Source organism: Podarcis raffonei, chromosome 8 (genome assembly GCF_027172205.1).
Source record: "Podarcis raffonei isolate rPodRaf1 chromosome 8, rPodRaf1.pri, whole genome shotgun sequence".
Taxonomy (NCBI): domain Eukaryota; kingdom Metazoa; phylum Chordata; class Lepidosauria; order Squamata; family Lacertidae; genus Podarcis; species Podarcis raffonei.
In genome coordinates, this window is record NC_070609.1 from 70,061,286 (window position 1) to 70,079,182 (window position 17,897).

Genomic DNA, 17,897 nt, shown 5'->3' on the forward strand with positions numbered 1-17,897 from the left:
TTGCTTGAGACTATTACAAAGGCAAAACTTTTCAATACGAACCTCTGACCGAAAAGAAAAGGGTGGGGTGGAGAGAAGGAGGGAGGCTTTCTGTTAACAACAGAAAAATCATTTGTGCTTTGTATCCTTCCAATTCGGATTACTCTGAAGAAGTAAAGGCCACCTGCAGAACATTGTAATTAAATGAATATGACTAAGTACATTTTCCAGAAACGATGACAATTCTGTTGACTGTGGGCTTGTGTGTGTGTGTTTTCAGAGCTGGAAGGATGCTAAGTTACAATGCATTGTCTGGAATGTATGCCCACCTTCGTGCCTGGCATCACAGTTTGAATTAAAACACCTACTTCTTTCTTCTTAATGGGCAATCTGAAGTAACAGGACAATTATTACAATAGCGCAGCCTTCGCCTGCCTGATTCCCAGCAGTGCTGAATGGGGTTGATGAAAGTGCTAGTCCAAAGCCATCTGGAGGGCATGAGGCTGGCAAAGGCTTCAGCAGCGGAACATCTACAAATAGAATTGGAGTGTTGGAAGGGATCCAGAAGGTCATCTAACCCACCCACCCCCTGAAATGCAGGAATCTCAAAACGTCCTCCATTCAGTTTGAAACCATACTGGACCTTGCTACCATCCTCTGCCATGTGAACCTGCCCAAACTTTGGGGTCACATTCAGACTCTCTGTATTCCTCATGCCATCTGAAGTTGGGTGAAAGGTGACTGGGTTTAAATACAAATGTTCATGCAGATTAAAAATAATGATTCCTAGGTAAATGCGGAAAGAGGACAGAACCACCTAATGAAACACATGCAAAATTGACATGGACCATATCTAGCGTCTTTGTTGAAATCTGGATATCACCTCAGGTCTCACCCCTGTCTCACTCTGTTCTGTGTGCAGATCAACAGTTAACACTGCAGCTGCCTGCAGAGAAAATAACTAAATAATGGTTTTATTTGCTCTCTTCTCTTTTTTGCTTGATAGGTGAGAGTGGTCGACTGCTGGAGATCAGTGCTGGTATCCAAGCAGGCCAGCTTTCTGAAAGTTTAAAAACCAATTCCTATGAGTTCCTTGAGCAAACTGGGAGGCAGCCAATCAAAAGCTCTTTGTAAGTAACATGGGGAAGAATTCATTCCGTTCATTCTTGTGACCCTAGACTCATGTTATGGAGAAGCAACACGCTGAACAGCTCAAAGTGCTTCCTCGACGTGCTTTGGCTTCTCTTGAGCACATTCCAGGTCCCAAGTAATCCTCAACAACTAGCTGGATCTGGTTAAAATTCATGGGATAAGGCATGTGGAACACTGATAGGAATGGATGAATTTGTCAGTTTCGTTTCTCACAGGTTCTCATTTTTCCAATCTTAAGTTTGGTATGCCACATTTCTGCGTCAGTTTGTGGTGTTTTGTTTTGTTTTGTTTAAACTCATTAAAATTTGTCAGCAGTTCAGTATGCATTTCTCATATCCCCCCCCCCAAACATGCATTCTTTATGTTAATTTCATTAATGTATGCACATTTATCTGCATCAGCCTCTTATATACACATTCTAGGATGTTGTTGTTTTTTTTGGTTGGAGAACTGCATTTCAGAATTCGGAGAAGTGTAAATTTTGAAAGATGACTATGTTTTAGTTCCCATGTTGTTTTGGGAAGTGTGAATAAGGAAGGATAGCGTAAAAATGAATGTCTCCCCCATCCTTAGTGAGCTGCTGAGGAGGCCTCTGAGGCCTGGGCTGTGAGCAGCTGTTTGGAGCCAGGCACCAGGAGTTGGAACTGAAGAGGGCAAATCAGCCAGGAATTAGGAGTGGGGAACAAGACTGGGAACACAGGGCATGTCAGGACTCCTTGGCATCTGGTGCTCTTTTGGTGTTTTGATTTCCTTTGATGGACTACTTGGCATCTCAGCCATGTCATGGTAGGCTGGGCAAAGTTGGACCCTCCATTGCCAGAGGCCTCTAAGCAGAGACTGGACTGCCATTGGGGATGCTCTAACTCTAGATTGCCTACATCAGGGGTTCCCAAACTGTGGTCCATAACCTTCAGATGGTATTATTGTACTACAGTTTGAAATCCACATAAATTGTAATGCAGTGCAGGGACGCAGGTGGCACTGTGGTCTAAACCACCAAGCCTCTTGGGCTTGCCTATCGTAAGGTCGGCCGTTCGAATCTGCATGGCAGGGTGAGCTCCCATTGCTTTGTTCCAGCTCCTGCCAACCTAGCACTTTGAAAGCATACTGCCACGAGTAGATAAATAGGTACCACTGCAGTGGGAAGCTAAATGGCGTTTCTCTGTGCTCTGGCCTCCGTCACAGTCTTTTCATACACCAGAAGTGGTTTAGTCATGCTGGCCATATGACCTGGAAAGCTGACTGTGGACAAACACCAGCTCTCTGCCTGAAAGCACAGATGAGCACTGTACCCCATAGTTGAATTCAACTGGACTTAACTGTCCAGGGATCCTTTACCTTCACCTTTAGTGGCAATGCAGTACAATATGCATTGTAATACCATAAAAAACAGTATAAGGTATAAAGAAAGCAATAAAAATACAATTAAAGTTCATACAGCATATAGCACAGTGCATTACAGCAGGGGTCGGCCAAGTTTTTGTGACTTGGGCCGGTTCACGGTCCTGCAGATGCCGCAGTGGGCCGGAGTGTGCACACATGTGCTCATGCATGCGCAAACACTATTTCTGGAGCAGAGGTGGTGTGCACAGCTTCCCATTGGCTGCAGGAGCTTCCTGCAGCCAATGGGAAGCTGACCAGTGTCACGGAAGGCGGTCCCTGCTCTGCTCCTCGCTGGTTTAGCGTGGCGCACGGGAGCCGACTGAGCAGGCGGCGGGGGTCCATGGGCCAGTTAAACGACCCCCATGGGCCGCTTGTGGCCCTTGGGCCTTAGGTTGCCAACCCCTGCACTACAACAGGCAGAAAAATCATTGAGTGGCCCACCAACATTCTCATCAGTTTTCATGTGGTCCATGAGGGAAAAGGTTTAGGAACAACTGGCTTGCATCAAGCAGGGAAGTTGGACTAGAGGGCCTTCAAGATACCCTACAACTTTATGATTCTCGGGTTCTAATGTGTACTTGTCCACCAGACAACACCTGAATATCCTTTATAAATTAGGATCACCTTAGATTGGTATGTTCTTTCCCTCTGTTGAGTGTGTGTAGCACTTTTCCGCCACTATACAGATTCTAGTTACAGATAGGTAGCCGTGTTGGTCTGCCATAGTCAAAACAAAACAAAAATTTCCTTCCAGTAGCACCTTAAAGACCAACTATCTGAAGAAGTGTGCATGCACACGAAAGCTCATACCAAGAACTAACTTAGTTGGTCTTTAAGGTGCTACTGGAAGGAATTTTTTTTGTTTTGTTTTATACAGATTCTGTGAGTTGTAGCACTCTTTAATATTGGGGCACTCAAACAGAGTTGGGTTGCTAACCTGTGAAAGCCTGGCACATAGTTTAGATTAGAGAAAGGTATTTTCCACTCTTTCCCACCCTGTAAGAATAACAACAGGCCATCAGCTTGGAATGCACTTTAAAAACACTGGCTAAAAAGGCTGTACTCCAGCCGATTTAAGTAGAATCCACCATCAAAATGAAAGGAAGAATTTGTGCAACTGCTGGGGGCGGGATTTAACAAGGCTGTTGCAGTTGTTGGCTTATACTGCAGGTCACCAGTTCCAGCTGAACTATTTAAAATTTTAAAAGATGATGCTGTTAAGGTGCTACACTCAATATGCCAGCAAATTTGGAAAACTCAGCAGTGCCCAGAAGATTGGAGAAGATCAGTCTACATCCCAATCCCAAAGAAGGGCAGTGCCAAAGAATGCTCCAACTACCGCACAATTGCACTCATTTCACACGCTAGCAAGGTTATACTTAAAATTCTACAAGGAAGGCTCAAACAGTATGTGGATCGAGAACTCCCAGAAGTGCAAGCTGGATTTAGAAGAGGCAGAGGAACCAGAGACCAAATTGCAAACATGCGCTGGATTATGGAGAAAGCTAGAGAGCTCCAGAAAGACATCTACTTCTGCTTCATTGACTATGCAAAAGCCTTTGACTGTGTCGACCACGACAAACTATGGCAAGTTCTTAAAGAAATGGGAGTGCCTGATCACCTCATCTGTCTCCTGAGAAATCTCTATGTGGGACAAGAAGCTACAGTTAGAACTGGATATGGAACAACTGATTGGTTCAAAATTGGGAAAGGCGTACGACAAGGCTGTATTTTGTCTCCCTGCTTATTTAATTTATACGCAGAATACATCATGCGAAAGGCTGGGCTGGATGAATCCCAAGCTGGAATTAAGATTGCCGGAAGAAATATCAACAACCTCAGATATGCAGATGACACAACCTTGATGGCAGAAAGTGAGGAGGAATTAAAGAACCTTTTAATGAGGGTGAAAGAGGAGAGCGCAAAATATGGTCTGAGGCTCAACATCAAAAAAACGAAGATCATGGCCACTGGTCCCATCACCTCCTGGCAAATAGAAGGGGAAGAAATGGAGGCAGTGAGAGATTTTACTTTCTTGGGCTCCATGATCACTGCAGATGGTGACAGCAGCCACAAAATTAAAAGACGCCTGCTTCTTGGGAGAAGGGCAATGACAGGCCTAGACAGCATCTGGAGAAGTAGAGACGTCACCTTGCCAACAAAGGTCCGTATAGTTAAAGCCATGGTTTTCCCAGTAGTGATGTATGGAAGTGAGAGCTGGACCATAAAGAAGGCTGATCGCCGAAGAATTGATGCTTTTGAATTATGGTGCTGGAGAAGACTCTTGAGAGTCCCATGGACTGCAAGAAGATCAAACGCATCCATTCTTAATGAAATCAGCCCCGAGTGCTCACTGGAAGGACAGATCGTGAAGCTGAGGCTCCAGTACTTTGGCCACCTCATGAGAAGAGAAGACTCCCTGGAGAAGACACTGATGCTGGGAAAGATGGAGGGCACAAGGAGAAGGGGGCGACAGAGGATGAGATGGTTGGATAGTGTTCTCGAAGCCACAAACATGAGTCTGACCAAACTGCGGGAGGTAGTGGAGGACAGAGGTGCCTGGCGTGCTCTGGTCCATGGGGTCACGAAGAGTCGGACACGACTAAACGACTAAACAACAACAACAACTGCAGGTCACCAAGACCTAAGAAGCAAGAAACAGGTCATCCCAACAACCTTGATGTACAGAGCTAGGGCCAAATGCCATCTTTTCCAAATCTGACGGACAAACTGCAGAGAGAGAGAAAGAGGGAGTGTTAGGCCTGTAACTTTCGTTTATTTTAACCCAAAAGAGCCACAGATGAGTCATAAAGCCCTTCTGCTTGGCATGCAGAAGGCCTTGAGTTCAGTTCCTGGCATCTCCCATATGAAAAGGATCTCAAAATGACAGTGTGCCCAGAAAGACTTTTGCCTGAGTCTTTGTGGAGAGCCACTGCTTGTCAGAATGGTTGGCCAGCATGGGCCAGCGATCTGATTCTGTACGAACTTCACATGTTCAGCCCTCCTAGTGTATCCCACATCAATTCTGAACCGATTACTTTTAAGGTTTATGAAGCTTATCAGTGCAAAATAATGCCAATCCTGTTTCCTTTGGCAGCGGATTTGAGTATATTCCGTATCCTTTGATGACTGTCACGTCTGGAAGCCAGAAGCCGCAAGCTGCCCTGCCTGCTGTTGGTGAAAATCAACTTGCCCTGCTTGAACTGCTAATACCCCCAAGTGCCTTAGAACCAGAATCTGGATCAAAACCCCTGGGTGGTGCAGGAGATCCCCTTAGCAACCACTATGGTAAGTAGAGATCATAGATTTAGCTTGAGTGCTTGGCTTTTGCAGTTAAGAGAGAAACAAAAGGTATCTTCTACCCCCTCAGTGAAACAACTTGAGACGGCTTTTGTCATGCTAATGGGCAGCTTTAAAAGCATTTTGCAGGCTGTAGGAGATTTGTCATTGACATTCCTCATAATAATTTGAATAGATTTATTTTTAAAAATACGTTTTCCCCCCCCCCTGCATTAGACAGAATAGCCTTTGCTTGTTATGCAGCTTCTTTGGGTGGGTTTTCCCTTCTCTGATCAGTCAAAACATGCTGTTAAAAATGAATTAGGCAGGAAGTGTTCAGCGGTAACACCATATCGGCATTCTCATGTTGCTTTTGCTTGGGAAGTATGCCAGTGTTGCAGGGAGAAGGAGGAGGAGGCATGTAGTGAAAGCACCAGTTTGCCTTTTGGAGTAGAGGCATGTATTGCTTTGTCTCTGAGGCCATGGTGGAGATTCTGCTTAAAGCCCTGTTACATGCACACAAGGAAGCATGTTGATCATTAGCGAATAGAGCAGTTTTCCTTTGGGTTACAGCTAAGTCCTACTCAGAATAGGCCCATTAAAATGAATGGTCCTAAATGGACCCATCACTTTCACTGGGTCTGCTGTTGAGTAGGACTAGGAGACAGCCCTTTGATTCTCCTGCTCCTCTGTATGTCATCCATACATCTTTGCAAGCTTTAAGGGGAAAAACAGCTATTTTGTCACCTGTTCCATGAAAGAAAAGAGGGGGATAGAACGAACATTTAAAGCAGTCTTTCTCAAATATTTTGAATTCATTCAGCCCCCCCACCTTCCCACTTTAAAACTTATTCCACTTTCTAGGCCTTGCTGCCCAGGTAAACCTCAGTTCCGCGAGTGAGCATCTGGGAAAGAGCACATGTTCTGCAAGAATAAAAGTCACCTGTTTAATCCCTGCCCTCTCCAGATCAGTAGGTGATGGGAAAAGGCCTCTGCACTGGGTGGACTAGCAGTCTGACTCAGATGAGTCAGTGTTAGAGCATCTGCTTTGCCTGTAGAAGGCCCCAGGTCTACCTAGCATATCCAGTTTTGAAAACCTCAGGTAGCAGATGATGGGAAAGATCCCTGCCTGAGATTCCAGATTGCTGCTGCCAGTCAGAGCAGCTAATACTAGATTAAGAGTTTGACTTGGTATAAGGAAGTTTCATACAGTCCTCCCTGTTCTGGTGTTCAGCTGAGTGTGTACAGCCTGCTATGGCTGCATACAAAGATCTGTGGATTCGGGGCACTAATCCCAACACTTGTATCAGAAGAGAAATAAAAACAGGAGACATCTGCTGCACACATAGGGAAACAACATCAAGTACGAAACAGAAGCTCTTTCTGAACACCAGTATCAGTATAGTCACACTGAGATGATGTGGCAGTATAGGATCCAGTATGGATCAGTGCAGATCTTTCAGGCACTCATCATTATCCATTTTAAGTTTTAATTTATTTCTTTATTTTCTGCTTTGAGTAAGGAGCTCAGGATAGGATGCTTGGCTTTTCCATTCCTCCCTCCCATGCACTGTACCATGTGCAAATCAAATTTATTTAAGAAAATGTGTAAGACCCCTCCTCCACACACCCCCTCTGTGCTTGTGTCACTAAGGGTAGCATACAAATAAAATAATAAATAAATAAATTACAGAATACATTAGAAACTCATGAGTTTCACTGCCTGAAATTTGGTGGGGAGTTCTGTAGCAACCTCAGAGATAGCCTTCTCCTGTGTCCCAACCAGTCATGCCTCTACCATGGTTTGGATGGCTGCCAGTCACAATGGCTACCTCCATTGTCAATATGCCTCTGATTACCAGTTGCTGTGAATCACAAGTGGGGAGGGTGCTGTTGCGCTCAAGTCCTGCTTTCAGGATTCACATTGGGGTACCTGGTTGGTCAGTGGGAGAACAGGATGATGGGCCTTTGGCCTGATCCTTCAGGGCTATTCTAATGTTATTTCTGGGAATCCAGAACAGCTGTTGTAAATAAGGATGTCAAGTGCTTCCATGCTTGAGCACCCACCAATGCCACAAACTGTCTCAGCTAAAGTTTCCAGAGACTCATCCATATTTGCCCCACAGTGAGCACAGTGCAATAATTTGGTTTGTATGTTACTAAGGCACGTGTAGCCATTGCAAGACCTGGCTTCATTAGGAATGGATGTGGTTTGCCTACCAGGCTAGACTGGGAGAAGTAGCCTTGTCACAGCCACTCCTGCAGTTGCTGGAGGAGCAAAACCTGGTCTATCTATGACCCCCTCCAGATGTCCTTTATATTGTGCATTTGTGACGATCCATGTTCATGATGGCATCAGTCCAGTTATATATGATCCAACTTTCAGCACTGTTTGTACCTCCAAAAGTTTGTGGGTTGACATACCGCTCTCTTTCCAATCAGTGCATGCCCATTAATTGACTCCCGAAATCCTGTAACTTCTTATACCACAAATGTCTCGGTTTATTTTTTGTCCCGCTTTTGTTGTGCTGTAGTGCAAGAGTTGCCTTTCTGGGTAGCTGTAATGCAGCAACATTGGGGCAGTCTCACAGATCATCTAACAAAGCAGAATGATGTGTGAATGGTCCATTATAAATTCATCACTAATCCACTTTTATTGCATTTGCAGAATACACCCCGGAAGGTCCCTGTTACATTTGTATCATATCCTTCCTCTAAGATGCTTAGGGCAGTGTGCATAGGAAGTACAGTGGTACCTCGGGTTACATATGTTTCAAGTTACATACGCTTCAGGTTACAGACTCCGCTAACCCAGAAATAGTACCTCAGGTTAAGAACTTTGCTTCAGGATGAGAACAGAAATTGTGTGGCAGCAGCGGGAGGCCCCATTAGCTAAAGTGTTGCTTCAGGTTAAGAACAGTTTCAGGTTAAGAACAGACCTCCAGAACAAATTAAGTACTTAACCCGAGGTACCACTGTATCTCATGTTATTCTCACAACAGCCCTGCGAAGTAGGTTAAACTGAGAGAGGGTGACCAGCCTAGAGAGCTTAGTGACTGACCAGGGATTTTATTTTTTTATTTTTTTTATAAATATTTATTGAAATTTTACAGACAAAAGAAAATTACAGAATAAGAAAAGAAAAAGAAAAAAGATATAAAAATGCAAAGAAAAATACAAAATACATGAAGAAATAAAAAACAATTAAAAAACAAATCAATCTTTTCATATCTTATATTTCAATTACTTGTTTCCTGACCTCCTCACACCTCCCTTTTCTGTATTCCAATTCACATAGTTAATTCAGAAAATCCTTTCCCTCTTTGTATTTATCTTAATTCTATATCTTAACATATTATAACTTTATATTTTCATCTAATTATCAGTCCATTTTTACATATTCTTTTTAACCTTATTGCTAAAGCCACTTTATTTCAATCCAACATCATTTCAGCATTGATTAATTTTACAATGTTTCTGCAATCTTCCAATCTTCTTCCACCAACTCTTCTCCCTGGTCTCGGATTCTGCCAGTCATTTCCGCCAATTCCATATAGTCTATCACTTTCATCTGCCATTCTTCCAAGGTGGGTAGATCTTGTGTCTTCCAATACTTTGCGATGAGAATTCTTGCTGCTGTTGTTGCATACATAAAGAAAGTTCTGTCCTTCTTTGGCACCAATTAGCCGACTATGCCCAGGAGAAAGGCCTCTGGTTTCTTCAGGAAGGTATATTTAAATATCTTTTTCATTTCATTATAGATCATCTCCCAGAAAGCCTTAATCCTTGGGCACGTCCACCAAAGGTGAAAGAATGTACCTTCATTTTCTTTACATTTCCAACACTTATTATCAGGCAAATGATATATTTTTGCAAGCTTGACTGGTGTCATGTACCACCTATATATCATTTTCATAATATTATCTCTTAACGCATTACATGCCGTAAATTTCATACCGGTGATCCACAACTATTCCCAGTCAGCAAACATAATTTTATGACCAATATCTTGTGCCCATTTAATCATTGCAGATTTAACCGTTTCATCCTGCGTGTTCCATTTTAACAGCAAGTTATACATTCTTGAAAGTATCTTAGTTTTGGGATCTAACAGTTCTGTTTCCAATTTTGATTTTTCCACCTGGAAGCCAATTTTTTTGTCCAAGTTATAGGCCTCTCTTATTTGATAATAATGAAGCCAGTCTCGCACTTTATCTTTTAATTTCTCAAAACTCTGCAATTTCAATTTCTCTCCTTCTTGTTCCAATATTTCCCAATATTTTGGCCATTTGGCCTCCATATTGAGCTTTTTCTGAGCCTTCGCTTCCATTGGTGACAACCACCTTGGGGTTTTATTTTCCAATAAGTCTTTGTATCTTATCCAGACATTGAGCAATGCTTTCCTGACAATATGGTTTTTAAATGCTTTATGTGCTTTAACCTTGTCGTACCACAAATATGCATGCCACCCAAAAACATTATTAAAACCTTCCAAATCCAAAATGTCTGTGTTCTCAAGAAGCAGCCAGTCTTTCAACCAGCAGAATGCTGCTGATTCATAGTAAAGTTTAAGGTCTGGCAGGGCAAATCCGCCTCTTTCCTTTGCATCAGTCAATATTTTAAATTTTATTCTGGGCTTCTTGCCCTGCCAGACAAATCTAGAAGTGTCTCTCTACCACTTCTTGAAACAGTGACTGACCAGGGATTTTAACCCAGGTTTCTCAACAGTCCTAGCCAGACCTTCAAGCATCCTGCATCTCACTCTGCCCATGCGATGCATAATTTCATCTGAATTGCACCTCCACTTTTGCCTCCATATACATTAAAGTGAATTGGTGTGAAATACCCAAATAATTTCAAGGGGGCCCCCAAATAGCTTTGCTAACTTTCTCTGGGCAAGGTGGGGAGGGGGTCTGCACATCCGTGGTCTATCTATTTACCACCCCACGAGGGCCCCTTTTTCTTTCTACCTAAAATCCACCTACTCGGAGCTGTGTCTCAAGGTTTATTATAGTCCCAGTGAGTCAAACCTGCCTACTCATCTTATGCATATATACATTCACAGCCTATATTGTTGTTTTGGTTTCCTAGAGGACATGAAGTAACAGATGAGCTAACACTTTTCTTTATAAATATGCCAGTATTATTTTACAGGCCAGTTATTCCTGGAATTATTCATGGGAGCCTGAATGCTGAGATCTTGGGAGTTGAATCAAAGTTTAATCACTTTGGTTTATTGTGAACTGTAATATTAAATCCACCCCATATAACTTGATACATTGTAAATACACGATTTGCATCTTAATACACTCAACTTGCTAACAAAGTGGAGAGAAACTGAGTGGTAGTTAAAATTGCATCTATCTTTGGACTCTGGAGAGTTTATTTTGATAGCCCCAACATGTGTGATATGCTCCGCTGGCCCCTCTTGCCAGCTTTGTTTTCGTCATGCTGAATTCAGTTGGCTTTTGCTTCCCCCCGCTACCAAAATAAATGTTTATAAGAGCCCTTATTTAACACCTGACCCCCACTATTAAATTACCAGAAGATTTGGGTTATTAAATAAACGTGCCCTCTCTTGGTTTGATTCTCCCCTCCAGCGTGTTTTGTTAGGAACGTTTCAGAGCATGGATTAAAATGTATTTTCTTTGTGGGGAGAAGTACTGAAGAAGAGAGATTTGGGGTGTGCGGGACAGTGGGGATACTCTGCTCTGATAAATGTAAATGTCACTTTGTGGGGGAACCATGGGGTTGCTTTCTAGATTCAGAGGTGGTTTAAAAGGGACTTTGCACCTTGGGTTTAACAGTTCCAGGTGCAGCTCCCTGAGCTCCCCAAAATCACTCTTTGAGTGGACTCTTAGAAGCTGTTTTTTATGGGCTCTTCTACAGAATGAAATGTACCTCCTGTCCAGGAGAAGGGTAGGAGTCAAGGGTGTCTGCAGGGTTTTTGTCCCCGGGGGGGGGGGGGTTAAAGGTAAAGGTAAAGGGACCCCTGACCATTAGGTCCAGTCGTGACCGACTCTGGGGTTGCGGCGCTCATCTCGCTTTTTTTGCCGAGGGAGCCAACGTACAGCTTCCAGGTCATGTGGCCAGCAGGACTAAGCCGCTTCTGGCAAACCAGAGCAGTGCATGGAAGAAGAGTTTGGATTTGATATCCCACCTTTCACTCCCCTTCAGGAGTCTCAAAACAGCTAACATTCTCCTTTTCCTTCCTCCCCCACAACAAACACTCTGTGAGGTGAGTGGGGCTGAGAGACTTCAAAGAAGTGTGACTGGCCCAAGGTCACCCAGCAGCTGCATGTGGAGGAGCGGAGACGCGAACCCGGTTCCCCAGATTATGAGACTACCGCTCTTAACCACTACACCACACTGGCTCTCCATTTACCTTCCCGCTGGAGTGGTACCTATTTATCTACTTGCACTTTGACGTGCTTTCAAACTGCTAGGTTGGCAGGAGCAGGGACGAGCAATGGGAGCTCACCCCATTGCGGGGATTTGAATCGCCAACCTTCCTAGGCTCTGTGGTTTAGCCCACAGCGCCACCTACGTCCCCTCAGGGTTACAGTACTACAAATAAGCATACATACGTACATAACTGAAATGTGGGAGTAAGGAAGTTTCTCACAAAACAAATGAGGAGAACAGTGCCAGCACACTTTGCCTCTTATATCTACAAATTATAGAAACTTTTTAAAATGGAAGCTGGGAATCTGGGGTTATGGTTCATGTGGTGGAGGAGGGGAAACTGAGCGCCTCCTTGTCTTCCGCCCCACGGATGCCCATGGTAAGAGCAATGAAGGGCTGTTTCTTCAGGGCTTTTAAACAGTGATTATCAACTTTGGATCCCACATATGTTCTTGGACTACAACTTCCATCATCCCTGGCCATTGGCTAAATTAGCTGGGGAGGACCTTAAACTTGGTGCCGTTGGGTAAGATGCTCTCAGTGGACATATGAAGCCTGTTGGTCCATCCAGCTTGATATTAAATACATTTATTTATTAATCAAAATGTTTATATACTGCTATATCATAAAATATATAAAAAGTAAAAAAAAAAAACAATATAAGCATAAAAGGTTAAACACAAAGATCGGTAAACCATTGTGAGGGATGTACTCTTAATTTCCTGCATAGGCTTAGTGGAACAGAGAAGTTTTCAGCAGGCATTTAAAAGTTGGCCCAGAAGGCGCCTGTTGAATCTTCATTCTCTTCTCTTGCACTCTGCCACCGCTCCTTCCCTATACTGCCTTGGTTTGCCTTGACTTGTTGCTAATATCACCTCCTGTAGAACCCCAGGAAAAGGGCCCTTATTAGACTGCTTGGCCTATATCATTACAAAAGATACATCTCCAAGGCCCATTTAGGGAGCAACAAGGGCATGGGTGCTGTTCTCTGAGATTTTGGAGAGATTGGGTCACTCTTGAGAGAGATTCATCTGTAACCAGGGTGTGTATGTGTGTTCCAACTCAGTCCATGTGGGATAGGCTGGATATGGGAAGGATGGAACTGATGGTCAGACCACTATATCGTAAAATTGGGGCTTACGCCACCAGCCTCCCCCCTCCCTGCTCCATAGGGATGCTGTGGATGCTTGAATGCAAACGAAACCTACCATTCATCTATTTGGATTTCAATTTCTTCCTCTATTAGCTTGTAAGCTCTGGCAGTAGTAGATTATTTCTTTCAACCAACTTGATTTGCACTTCAGTTCTTTTTCCAGCAAAGGCTTCATGGCTCGCTTTTGAGCAAAATGTTGGCACAATCTCAAAACACCTCAGGAATAACTTCTGCTGATGGGTAAATTATGAGGTCCTTGAGGCTTTCGTTCTCCCTGTTCTTTTAGTATGGTGGTAATAACACAGTAATGGAAAGGCATCCAGCCCCATGCACTATTGATGAACTGTCAGCAAAATGGAATTCTGAAAGGTTCTGAGAAACGGCACAGAGCTTTTGCTTTCAGAAATGGATGTGCTCGCCTGTTAGACGTTTCTAGTTTGGTAATGAAATCCAAGGCTGAATTAAAAGCTGCTCTGCTGCCGGAGGGGCCTCCTTGGTAACATTTACTAGTTACCTTGACTAAACTGGTTTTGTCCTGTGTGGTGGATGATCGGTTGTGTCCATCAAGAAGGGCAGTGCAGAAGGCAGAGAAGCCAACAGTAGATGGAGCCAGAGCTAATGACAGGCAACATAGGTAGAGCCAACCAATTCTAGTTTTGCCCCATCTTCCTCCCTGCTGAGTTCCACAAGGGCAATACTGAGATGAAGGAAGCTGACAGGCAGGGCCACAACCTAGACTGGATGTAATTAGGAAGGCAGGCGGGTGGTGGGCTGGCTGAGGACAGACTGAAGTTAGTGCAGCAATGCCCTGCTTGCCCTAATAGATCAGCCTTCCCTGATAGCAATCTAGGAAACTGCCTGGTACTGACTGAGAGCTCAAGTCCATAGCCCAATATTGTCTGCTCTGACTGGCAGCTGCTCTCCAAGGTCTCAGGCAGAGGTTTCTCATATCACCTGCTCCCTGATTTTTTTAACAGGAGACTCCAGGGCTTTGAACCTGAGACCTTATGTCAGGCATGTCCAAAGTAAAATTGTAAAAAAAAGCTCAACAACTTTGATCAGCGCCCTCACGCATGTTCACTTCATCAAATCCGGCCATCTTTAAAAAAGGTTTGGGCACCCCTGCCTTATGTATACAAAGCATGTGCTCTCTTCATATTGGACACTTGGCATGCAGAATCTCTGCTTCTGTCTTGATATAAAATCCTAACTCTTGCCAGATTTTCTGCATGTTCACCTGTGAATATACAATCCTTTCATCTGTAAAATGTTTTGGAATGTCGTTTGTCTGGTCACCTCTTAAGAAATCATAACCAAATTTTGTGTGGTGGTTCCAAGGAGCAGGATTTTGTCTACCTCTGGATACAATTGGACACCATTTTGAATCAAGGTGGCATACAAAACCTTTTAAAACTGCCCTGATTTTAACCACAGATTTCAAAATTGCAGTGGTTTTTTGTTTTTTCTTAGAATTCCTGAGCACTGCTGGGTATGAGGCTGTTAATTCTGAGTAAACTTTAAGCCAGCCATTCCTTGTTTTTGTTTTTTTTTACTTTCATGGTCCTGCAACATATTAGTTGGCTTTTTCTACTGTCATCTGAATATTTTGTTCCCTTCAGCTTTTAAATGATAATAAATTTTTGTTTAAAGTGACTCCACCCCATTAACAAATGCACTCCAAGCGACGGCGGTGATCTGTTTGTTTTAGTCTTACATAGTACTAGTGGAATGATACACGCATACTGAGGGAGAATATTCCCCTTGCGGTCTTTGTGTTTTATAAAACAAAGTGCAACAGTACAGCCCGTTTCCAGGCACTGACAATAGCAACATGATTTTGCTGGCTGTCCAGTTCCTCTTAATCCATCTGTTTTAAAGTTTGGTTTATATCATTGTGTTTTCTGCTGCATCAGCTAAAATACTTCTCATACTTCTGGACCGAAGATGGCTATTTTGTTACAAGTCTTAAATTGTGTGGAATTTACGAGACTGAGAAATGAACGGTCAGTGGAAACCAGGGCTCCTAAACATGCTCCCCCCCCCCAAGTTCATGCCAACTTTGGGGTACATTTGGTGGGTGGTTTCAAAGGCAGCAGTTCTTAGAAATACTAAGTCAACAAGGCTATAAGAAATGCCAGAGTGGATCAGACCTGTGAGTCTTAGTTCTTGTTCTGCTTTCTTTGCAGCCTGCAAAGAAGTGTTTAAGGCAGCTTTCAAAAAAGGGGGCAGGGAATGGCTGCATTCAAATTCAGGCTTAATAAACCAGAATACTCAGGAGTACTGTAGCCCTTTTCCTCCTGTATCAGTCCTCCCTACATGTGCAAACAAGAAGACAAGTCAGGAAACCACCATAAACCATAGCTTTCCATTACATCTGAACCAGAAAACTAAGCTAGTGGCTCCTACAAAAGTTATAATATGAAACCATGGTTTCAAGTTGGCTTACAAATCCTGGCTTGTTTGAAAGCCATGAACTATAGTAATGGAAAACCACAGTTAAGGCTGGGTGAATTTGGAAATTTCATTTTTTCCAATTTTAAATTCAATTCTCCACATTTCCACATCAGTTTGGATTTATTTGTTTTCTTAATGTGAAAATTCATCCTCATTTTAGTGGGAATTTCACCTAATAAATACATTTTTGCATAGAAGTTCCCCTGAACATAATGCCTTTTTTGGCGTGTTATTTTCACCAATGTCTGCATATTTCTACACGTTACTTGGCTGGGGAAGTGCATTGCCAAATTCGGGGAAAGTGCATATTTCCAAGGATGGCTGTATTACAGTTCGTGTATTGTTTCAGAAAGATGTGAATTAGGTAAGTCCACCTTTAAATGGGAGCTGAATCAAATGTCTCCCTAATCTCTATGTAGTTAACTATGGCTTCCTGGTTCTCTGCGCCTCCCTCCACCCCATGGCAGGGTTGAAAGAGGTGCCATGCCACGGCACCCAGTTTGTGTACATGGTGCCCCATCCATTTCTTTGCTCTTTATAACATGAGGTAGGTTTGGTTGCAAGGCAGTGCATGACATACAGTTCCTGCTATAAGTTTTGTGTCTCAGGAAGGATTTTGAACCTTGGCCTTCCTGGTGCTAGTTTGACGCACTGACTTAGGGATTGCCAACCTTTTTTGGGCCAATGAGCATTTTTGCAGAAGGGGGGCGGGGCGGGAAATGTCATGGGCATCACACACTCACAAATGCACCCACCCACCAACTGCCCTATCACACATGACAACAGTAGGATGTTTCTTCCAAGCCCAAGGGAGGGCCTCTGTGGGTGCCTGTCCATCTGTGAGCACTATGTTGGCGATCTCTCCTCTCCTGCTCTAACCACTGCACTACATCTTGGCCTGCAGAGTTTCAGTTAATAGGATCTGTGGCATTGAATGTTGCTGTCCAGCAACTCTTGATTTGGCAAATCTGAGTGAATTCAGGAGTTCTAGTACACAGAGTGTTGCACAGAGGATAAAGCTAACAGGAAACTAATAAATGCAGCAAATAAATGTTAAAAAAAATATATGAATGGCTCTTCCAGGCATTCGTGTCATTTCGGAGGTGACAATAGCTTGCCCCCTGTCCCACTCACTGAATGTGTCAAGTTCCCTTCCTCTTCCTCTCCCCACCCCCTCAATCCTACTTGACCTCCAGGTTTGAAGTAAAGGGGGAAATCCTATAATGCTGAAACTGTCACAGAGCTTTGGTTCCAAGTGTATTTTATTAAGCAGGGGAAATAGCTGGAGCTTTCACATTTTGTTTTCTCTTTAAGGTTCTAGCTCCTACTTTTCTACTAATCTCCTACTTTTATAGCAAATGGGTTCTCATAGATGGTACAGAAAGAAAGTTCAAGTGTTATAAATCATAAAAAGGTAAAGGTAAAGGGACCCCTGACCATTTGGTCCAGTAGTGACCGACTCTGGGGTTGCGGCGCTCATCTCACTTTATTGGCCGAGGGAGCCGGCGTACAGCTTCCAGGTCATGTGGCTAGCATGACTAAGCTGCTTCTGGCGAATCAGAGCAGCGCACGGAAACACCGTTTACCTTCCCGCCGGAGCGGTACCTATTTATCTACTTGCACTTTGACATGCTTTCGAACTACTAGGTTGGCAGGACCATAGGTATCTAAATACTAACCTGCGGCTCTGGGGTCATCTTTCTGGGCCCAACCATGTTCATTTTTGAAGTCAGTTTTAATTTTTCTGTGTTTGTGCCCCCCCCCCAGCACACACAGACACAAACTTATTTTCTGCCAATACCCTCTGGCCAAAATCAAAGCCCAGTGCACTCTCATTTCCCAGAGTTTTACTGGAAGTCCCCAGCATTAAAATTATAAAATTGCCAATGTACGCTGCCTGAAGATAATCAGAGATTTCTCTGAAGGCTAAGCCTTCAGTTTTGACTACAGGCAAATGTAGAATGTTTGTGGCACCTCACCCTTTCCTTTTTGTCTTTGGGAATCATGAAGAGCAAATTCCATACAAATCGGCTTATTTCCTGTCATTGCTCATCTTCTCCTGTGAAGATGCGCCAAACGTAGCTCATGACAC

General features: G+C 43.5%; 1 protein-coding gene across 5 annotated transcripts in view; it reads left to right on the top strand.

Annotated features, from left to right (window-relative positions):
* The window catches only part of MORN1 (MORN repeat containing 1), a 116,544-nt gene that overhangs the window by 36,346 nt on the left and 62,301 nt on the right, over window positions 1–17,897 (top strand). For all 5 annotated transcript variants that reach the window (XM_053400677.1, XM_053400680.1, XM_053400678.1 and 2 more), the window contains exons 9-10: window positions 986–1,109; window positions 5,612–5,802. In XM_053400677.1, the coding sequence (XP_053256652.1) occupies window positions 986–1,109; window positions 5,612–5,802 (315 nt within the window). The remainder of the gene's footprint in view (window positions 1–985; window positions 1,110–5,611; window positions 5,803–17,897) is intronic.